The 9,266-nt window shown below is 44.1% G+C and overlaps 1 protein-coding gene across 2 annotated transcripts; it reads left to right on the top strand.

The window, feature by feature from the left end:
- On the top strand, positions 1 to 9,266 carry tmem110l (transmembrane protein 110, like). Of its 2 annotated transcripts, none has more exons than XM_047389829.1 (8): positions 1 to 415; positions 3,476 to 3,524; positions 3,649 to 3,744; positions 4,097 to 4,218; positions 4,698 to 4,810; positions 5,285 to 5,368; positions 5,451 to 5,543; positions 8,662 to 9,266. In XM_047389829.1, the coding sequence occupies exons 1-8, from the start codon at positions 232 to 234 to the stop codon at positions 8,776 to 8,778; spliced, it is 858 nt and encodes a 285-aa protein (XP_047245785.1). In that variant the 5' UTR covers positions 1 to 231; the 3' UTR covers positions 8,779 to 9,266. The 2 variants fall into 2 exon arrangements, with proteins under 2 accessions (XP_047245785.1, XP_047245784.1); XM_047389828.1 differs by having other exon boundaries at positions 5 to 415; positions 5,451 to 5,585.

Here is a 9,266-nt window from a genome sequence, read left to right as displayed (position 1 = left end):
ATGTTGGTGTTTTTCCGCCTCCTTTCGGTCCTTGTTGTTGTTGTGAGTCGGAGCATCGATGCTCCCGGTCGGCTTAAACCTCCCGGAATGTTGCTGCTTACCCGTGAATGATTCCAACATTTCCTTTTGGACCGGTACCGAGCAGAACAGAACCACAGGCTGCTCTCTGCGTGGATTCGGTCTCAAACGGCTGTTTCTTCTGCATCGTGTCGTTGTTGAACATTACTAATAATGATGAACCGGTATGGGTCCGGCGGTGTTGAGCTGGTCCTGGACCACGGTCCAGTTGAAGTGTCCAACATGTCTGATATTAATAAGGCCAGTCCTCATGGCTGTGATAACGGAGCTCTGACGGACAGGTTCGGGGTTCTGATCCAGGCTCTGCTGGCTGTGGTGGCCTTCAGTACGCTGATGTGTGAGTATTTTCTCAGTTTTCGCGTCCATCTCTGATAAACGGAACCACGGCAGAGTTCTGGTTGTTTCAGCGGCACACAGTGGTTCTGGACGGGCCTTAACGAGTCAACGTGGCGTCTAGTTTTCCTGATTAAAGCCGCTTATTAGACGGAACCTCAGCTGCTTTGTGCGGGTTCCCACTCGTCCGGTTCTTCTTCTCCCGCCCATAATAAACCAGCTTCACCAGACACATTTTAATGGTCCATTTGAAAAGAATTTAGTCTTAACTAGAAGCAGAACTGACCCGATAATTGATGGGACACTGAGCAGAATTTGATTTCAGGCCCTAATTCCAAACAAAATGCAGTTTTCAAACGATTCAACATCACTGTGGGGGAATTTGGACCCACTCTGCTTTGCAGAATTGCTTTAATTTAGACACAATGGAGCGTTTTCCAACATGAACGGCCTGCTTAAGGTTAAAGGCGAAGCGTCTCAGTTGGGTTAAGTTCAGACTTTAACTAGGCCACTCTAAAACTTTTTATTTTGGATGCATTCTAAGGTGGATCTGCTGGTGAGCTTTGGATCACTGTCCTGCTTTAGAACCCAAGTGTTTTTGAGCTTAAGGTCACAAACTCATGGTGGGACCTTCCACTTCAGGATGTTCTGCTAGAGAGCAGATCTCATGGTTCCATCAATTACAGCAGGTCTTCCAGGTCCTGACGCAGCAAAACAGCCCCAGATCATCATACTGCCACCACCATGTTTGACTGGAGGCAGGATCTTTTTCTGAAATACTGTTAGTTCTGGACCAGATGTAACGGGACACATACTTTCAAAAAAGATCCACTTTTGTCTTGTCACTTTTTCCAAAAATCCTGGGGATCATTAAGATGTTTTTTGCAAATATGAGACGGGCCTTTTTTGGGTCAACAGTGATTCTGGTCTTGGTACTCACCCATGAAGGCCATTCTTGCCCAGTCTCACTCTTTCTTATTGTTGGATCATGACCTCTGACCTTAACAGGGGTAGTGAGCCGTTTTTCCCATAAAGGAAAACAGTTTTTCTATTTTTCTTCAGGTTTTGGTCTCGCAGCGACTCCCAGACCTGTGATATTTTCTGCTGGAGTGATTCCTGTTTCTGCTTCATCAGCTGAACATAATCTCACTGTGGATTTACTAAATGCAGCTTAAAAACCTGTGATTGTGTTCAGCTGACCTGCAGAATGTTGATCATCTTAACAGGGAGTTTCATTCCTGCTGCTCAACCCAAGTTATCAGATTTATTAGGAATTGTGTATTTTTAACCGGTAACTTCCTGGATTCCCTTAAAGTTGAGTTCCTGAACTTCTTATTGATTGGGCAAAGTGCTGCACAGATGAACTGATGAGGTGTTTAGGTGCAGGTTTAGTCTAATAGTGACTGTAGATTGGAAAGATCAGTGCAGTGATGATTTCTTCATCGAATCTTCCAGCTGAGTTCAACCCTAACCCATGAATCGTTTGGACTGCTGCAGGAATGGCCTTTGACCTCCTCTGAGTTACCTGCTAGCAGAGAGATCAATAGAGGCCTCATGCTTGTCTGCGTTGTTCTTCACAGCAAACATCTGCTCATATTTACTGCAGCATTGATGTTCATCTGTGTGCAGAGCTGCTCAGCAACCAGCAGGGTCGCCTGATTCAGATGAAGATGGGAGCTTCTGGGAATACTGGGAGGAATATTCTGTTGAAGTCAGCTTTCGTCTAACCCTGTAGAGGCAGGATAGGCAGGGCTGCTGCTACAGCACAGGTTTACATAAGTAGGTTCCCAACACAGTCTGGAGTTTGATCTTAGGATTTTCCGGGTCTAGATAAATCTGGAAAAATATTTATATTTCCAGACTTTATTCCCTGTCCCATTGTCTAAATGTTGTGTTCTTTATTCTGTCCTTCCTTCTCTGTGTCTTTCCTTTCTTTCTTCCCCACCTTGCTTAAGGTCCTACCTTCTTCCTTCTTGCTTCCTTGTGTCCTTTCCTTTCTTCTTTGCTATTGTCCTTCTTTCCTTCTTCATTTTCTTTTTTTCCTGGTTCTCTTAAATCTTATTGCTTCTTTCAATCCTTTCTTTCTGTCCTTGTATCCTTCTTTCTTTAATTTATTTCCTTCTTGCTTTCGGTCCTTACCTCCTTGTCTCCTTTCTTCTGTCTCTTTCCTTTGTTCCTTTTCTTCCTGTCCTTCCTTCCTTCCTTGTGTCCCACTTTTCCTTCCTCTTCATTCTGGTCTATTTCCTTTCTCACTGTCCTTATGTCTTTTCCTTTATCTGTCACCTCTCCTTTCCTCCTCCCTTAAAGCCTACCCACTGTAGAAACATCTAAGTTGAAAGTGAAGTTTTCAAATTTAAAAATGAACGTAACTAACTGAGAACTGAAGGTTTAGTCTGGGAAAAGTCTTGAAGTTTAACACGAGCAAAGCGTAAGAACCTGGTCTAAAACCTGCTGCAGGAACTCTGAAGACCTGATCACCAGTTTTGGTTTAAATTCAGATTCAGAATGGGGAAAACATGGAGAACATTCCCTTTAAACTTTTATCCTGACTCTGAAACATGGTGCACGGAGACTCATGGTTTGGGTCGGCTTTGCTACATAAAACTTTCATGCCGTTTCATATAATATTTAAATTATTTGAAACAACTTACAGTTTCACCCAAAATGTTAAGATTTCCACTTTTTAAAGGAAAACATAAAATCCAGAAAGCTAAGCTGCTTTGAAGTGAATTTAATATTTATTCAATATTAATTTCAGTCTTTTTTTAGTATAAAATGTTAATAATTATCTGTATTTAGTAACAAATGCTGTTGTCCAGTAAAAAGATGAGTGTTTAATAATTAAGCCTCAGAACATGCAGCAGAATAAAACAAAGCATATTTGTGGCTTCCTAAAACCATATCTGCATGAAGCTTCATCCTGTTCTCCGGCTGAGTCGTGCTGTCGGAGCGCTTCTTGTCCCTGCTCAGGAGAAATGAAGTGTTGTCAGGGTGTCCTGCAGACACTTGAGCTGTAATCTGGAGCTTCATGTCACTGTTTTGCACCGTTTTCATTGTTTTCCAGTGAAACGCTTCCGGGAGCCTGTAGGCGTCAGACGGCCGTGGAGGATCTGGTCAGACATTTACCTTTTCTCTCCTGCTTCCTGGTCCTCTCCTTCATATTTTCATGAGATTAACATGTGAAGAGATAAAAATAAAAAGAAAGTCACATTTTCACATATTGTTCTGTTTTTCCAGGTTTTTTGACACATCCAAGCAGGCCATCGGAGCTCTGTTCATCCACTTCGCCAACGTCTTCCTCTCCACACTCACCAAAGAGGACCCGTGCTCTCTGTGAGTCAGCAGCAGAAACACCAGAAGTAGCTGTAGGTGTTTCCCAGTAAATTACAATATAGGTGTGCTGTATCTAAGCACATTAGTGAGAAGTTGAGTGGAAGGAAAAAGTGTGATATGCAGGAGCCTGGTCCATGTACCGTGCAGTACATGGAGAAACTTTATAGTGGACTCATATTTCTTTTTGTATCGATCTGATTCACATTTACTGAGAAACACAATTGTTAGTTTTTACTCACTATAAGGCAGAAAAATCAAACGTAACAGAAATAAATGCTTGAAACGTAAAAAACACCAGAAATAGAAGCAGTACTGAGACATGTGTGGATGCCCTTCCTTCATTTGTCCAAAGGTATTTGATGAATTTCCTGCTGGATGCAACGCTGGGAATGCTCGTCATCTGGGTGGCTGTGAAGTTGGTCTTCAGGCTGGTGGAGCACAAGCAGTGGAGTTTGCTTCTGTTTGGAGAATATGGTGAGAGACAAATCCTTCACCTAACGTGGAAACACACATAAAGAACATCAAGAGGAGTTTGTCTGAATAAAAGTGAAGGTAGTGGGAGTCGTACTTCTAATTTCTGCCACTAGTTGGTGCTGTAGACCCAGTGTAGGGTGTCATGGAGGCCTGCCAGCAGCTCCAGATTACTCCCTTTAACTTCTCTCATTAATTATTCCTCATCAGTACCTCTACAGCTGGTTTTCTTTGCGTTTCGTCCCCCTTGAATGGAAAACGTTACTAAAACAAGCTGTTTTCCTAGTTTTTGTATAAATTAATCCCAGATGTTGCTTCATAGGTGAGTTTTCAGCCAGGAATGTGTCAGCTGAGTTTATCTGATCCAGGATTAGCCCAGAATTATAATTTGTTAGTTTATTTTCTTCCTTTTTAGCAGCTGATCTTCTGCCCTGTGTCCTGTCTTCATTAATGGGATTCCTCTGCCCCACCCCCTCCACCAGGTGACCCTCCCCAGGCTGCGGCGTGGCTCGGTCAGTGTGGCGTCTACCTGCTCATCATGGTGCTGGAGAAAGGTGTGATCACCCTGGTGCTGCTCGTCCCTGGATGGTCCAAAGTAAGGGAAGCTTTTTAAAATCAGCACATATGTTGTTTTCTAGGATTATGTTCCTGCACAGACTGGAAAAGTCTGGAGCGGATCCGGATAGGTTTGGAAAAGATAAATTACCAGACTTTATCCTCTGTCCCATTGTCTGGATCCATCCGGTGTTCCCAGGATTTTAAATTCCTGGTGAACCTTTGTATTTAAACTTCTAAAATGGGTAAAAATTGATAGAAATTTTGGAATTGAGACGTGAAAGATGTGTAGGAAATCTGTGTATTAACTAAATAATCCACAGCAGGGGTGTCCAACTCCAGTTGTCCTGCATGTTTTAGATGTTCCCCTGGTTGCGTACACCTGATTAAAATCAGTGGATGACTGGAGCAGGGACACATCCAGAATATGCAGGACACCACCTCTTGATGGTGAAACATCGTCAGCCACGTGATGTGATCTGTCTGTTAAACAGCTGTCATTACTGTGGTCCAGCTGCAGGAGGTGCTGCTGAGTTACATCGCTAACCCTCAGCTGGAGCTGGCGCTGGTCATGCTCATCGTGCCTTTCATCGTTAATGTAAGCTGGAGTTCATGATGGCCGATTCGGTGGGAGCTCTAGCAGGTCTGGCTTCATGGTGTTTCTCTGCTGCGTCCTTCAGGCCATCATGTTCTGGGTGGTGGACAGCCTGACCATGAGGAAGTACAAGACGATGAAGAGTCTGGACGACACCTGTGACACCATGAAGAAGAAGGTGGAGTCTGTGTCAGCAGGAGGCAGCAGTGAGGAGTCACAGGTCAGAATGACTGGTCTTACTGATTAAAACTAGCAGGAGACTTATTTAAAAGCAGGAATAAAATAAAACCTAAGAGAGAAACTGATGCTGAATGATAACCAGTGACCTGTGCAGGCTGTGGGAGCCGGTGGTGCATCACAGATGTGTCATCTGGGAGTTAATCAGCTTTTATCACTGCTCACTTTATGGGAAAATACATGTTTTACTTGGTTTATGTATTTTAGAAGGTTTTAGAAATATTTTGCATAGATTTTTCCTCAGATTGTTAATCAGTAAAGATAGATTCTCTAACAAATTTATATCTACAACAGGACAAATTGTTAAGAGTTTTGCACGATAAACAGGTGAGAAAACTAAAGACTTCAAATGATTATGACCACCTTCAGTAAGAAGCGAGAACCTTCCTCCAACTGGAGCCTGCTGACCAGCCCGTTGTCCTTCAAGCAGGGGAACCCGTTCAGGCCCTGGGATCTGCTGAGGCTTGGAAGGCAGCTGGCCCAGATGGGATCCCAGGTCTTAGAGCCAGCTTGATGGTTTTCTCACTGACATGTTTAGTCTGCAAACGTGACAGTACCAGCCCGCCGTCGAACCGCTACTATCATTCTGGAGCCCAAACAGACGATCGTTACCTCCCTCAGTGAATGGGCCAGGAGCAAACCCATCTAAAGGTCTCATAATGCTTTAAATGATTGGTCCTTAAATCATCTCTGGCCCTCTCTTGACCCCCATAAATACAGGCCTAACAGATCCACAGACGTTAACACCACCCTGCATGCCGCTCTGTCACACCTGGAGGAGAAAAGGTCGTTTGTTCCGATACTTTTTGTGGATTATAGTTCAGCCTTTACCACCATCTTACCCAGCACCTTGGCCTCAGCAAGCAAACCTAGAAGACCCTACCACTCCATACAGGAGCGCCGCAGGGCTGCGTACCGAGTCCACTTCTCTACGGCCTGCACCCTCATGGCTGATTATCAAGAAGTCTAAAGTGGTTGATTTCAGGAGGCAAGGAGGGGTGCTCGGGCCACTGGAGATCAGGGGTGAGGAGGTGGAGAGGGTCTGTCTGAGAACATCAGCAATGATCTTAAATGGTCTGTGAACAATAGAGGCTCCTTTGCTCAGAGCGCTGAGGAAAACCCACCTGCTAACTCACTGCATCACCACTGGGTTTAGAAACTGTTCCGGAGTTAAAAAGAGCCAGAAGCTCATTGGTCTTCCTCTGGATGACATCTAGACCTTTTCCATCCGTTTAACCACCTGTTAACTCCTGCCCTTTGGTTAGCTGCATAAGACCCTTAGAACATGCACTGCCAGGTTCTCTAACGGTAACAATTAATTGGCAGAGTTTGTCATGTTCGGTTCTGTGGATCGGAGAAAGAGCAGCTTCCTTGTATGTGACAATAAAGGCATTCAGTTTAATTGGATTAGGACCCTCAAACCCACCGCTTTTTGGTTATTTTTCTCAAAGATCTCTGAGAAAATCCATTTCCAGAACAGAGAAGCCATGTTTTCAGTTTCCATCTTCCAACATCTCACGGAGCATGACCTTTGTGTGGAACAGGACCTTTTCTTCCCCCTGGTGCTCTGCCAAGCAGCCATAAATCAAGCCTTCATCCAGGGAATAACGGTGACATTTATGAAGCATCTCCAAACGCTGATGGTATGGAAAGAGGAGCGCAGTGTGGAGGAGGCCTGCAGATAGTGGCGCATTGACAGTTCTTAACAATGTGTGACTGTTATGTCCTTAGGAACATGAACAGTTTCATTGAACAGAAAACAGACATCATTGTTATCTTGATCCTCCTCCAAAAGCTTCTCCTCAGCTATAGTACGTTACAATCCATGTTTTACTGGAATCAAATGCTGCAAAAATGTTCAAGCTGTAAAAACTATGAAAGGAGAGGATCTTTAACTATATATTGACATAATAAAACAAAAAATATAAATCTGATACTACACTGTCAGTATTTATTACTCCAGTCAAAGCCTAAATGGAAAAGCTGCTCATCATCATCATGTAATCTTCTATTAAAGCAGGAGTTTGATCAGTTCTGCAGCACACAGGTTTGTGTGAAAACACCAGGATGGAAAGACATCAGCAATGACCTGCTGCTGCCCATCCATCTGTGAAGGTTATCTGCAAACTATCTGATCCATGAGAGAGGAAGATTATTCCCAAGAGGAAGACATCTCAGCCAGCTGGTAATCTTCCCAGGAGTGGACCTCCCAGCAGATTCTGGCCAAGGTCAGAGCGTGAAGCTCAGAGAAATGACCAAAAACCCCAAGAGCTCCATGTCAGACTACAGGCCTCAGTTAGCAGGTTAAAGGTCATGACAGAACAGTTAGATAAACACTAACAAAGCCAAGGACTTCTGGAACAGAAGGAACCAAAGTAGAGATGTTTGGTCATGATACACAGAACCATGTTGGAAGGCAATCAACCAAAGCAGATCAGCACAATCGCCTCAGATCGACTGTCCAGCACGGCGGTGGAGGGATGATGGTTCGGGCTTTTGCAGCCACACGACCTGTGCTCCTTGCAGTCACTGAGTGGACCATGATCTTCTCTGTAGACCAAAGTATTCTAGAGTCAAATGTGAGTCCAACAGCTGAGGCTTGGTCCAAACTGGGTCATCAACAGAACCATGATCCAAACACAGCAGCAGATCTTGAGAGAGCCGAGCACTGGCAGGTTCTACAAGCTGCTGGATCATGGGGTGTACTTAGTTTTCCACTGACTTGTTTAGTAACTATTGGCAGTGTAGAATCTTTTCTTTTAGAACCTCCTGTAGTTAGGAGGGTGTACTTTCTAATGTCTGAACCTCACCAATGATCGCTGACCCAGTGGCGGGTTTGATTCATGGTTAGACTAAAAACTTTATAGTTTTATAGACTTTATAGAGTTATGAGACAAAGACGAGCTGCAGTAGTTCTCTACGTTTAAAGTAAAATCAGTTTTAAACAGAGTTGCACCTTTTTTAGGAATAAATAGATTTTAAATAATAATAAACAGAACCATCATATAAACGTCATTGTTTCAGAACTGTGGTCTTATCGTCTGGATCTCCTTTCTCAGGTCCTGTTGGAGGATGAGACGGACACAGACGAGGCTTCGGAGGGTGAGGATGAGGAGCAGCGCGTCCATGTGCAGTATTCAGGTGGACCGCTGAGACCGAGCTGGGTGGTGGTGTAAACCCAAGTGATCCCATCTTCTACTCGCCCGTCTGCTGTCCACAGACAGAGTTTCCATCTGTGTCTCAAACTGAAGGTCTTAGTCTCTGGTTCCTTGCAGACAAAAGCACGGAGGAGGTGATTCAACCAAAGCCGTAGCTTCATCTTTAGAGACGCTGGAGTTGTTAGACCCACCATATGCATGGAGACATCACAATCTTTCTGTCTTTCAATGCAAGAAAACATCAGACTAACCAGAACCGTGTGGACCGAGCCATGAATCTGTCTCCTCATCTCTGTGGGACTTTAGGTGAGGCGGACACGACTCGGTCCGGTCAGATGAATGAAAAAGGGCTCTTTATGAGTTTCTCTGTCAGAATTGGACCACCTCAGAACCTCCTGCACATTTTCCCTCTGACTGCATGCTTTAGTTGGAGGGAGGATCTTTTTAAGAAACTCAATGTAAACCTTTATTTTAAAGGTGCAGATTAATAAATAAATACAGATTCA

This window comes from Girardinichthys multiradiatus, chromosome 17 (assembly GCF_021462225.1).
Source record: "Girardinichthys multiradiatus isolate DD_20200921_A chromosome 17, DD_fGirMul_XY1, whole genome shotgun sequence".
In the NCBI taxonomy this organism is placed as follows: Eukaryota; Metazoa; Chordata; class Actinopteri; order Cyprinodontiformes; family Goodeidae; genus Girardinichthys; species Girardinichthys multiradiatus.
The sequence above is the reverse complement of the archived record's forward strand: the minus strand, read 5'-3'. Positions and strand labels throughout refer to the sequence as shown.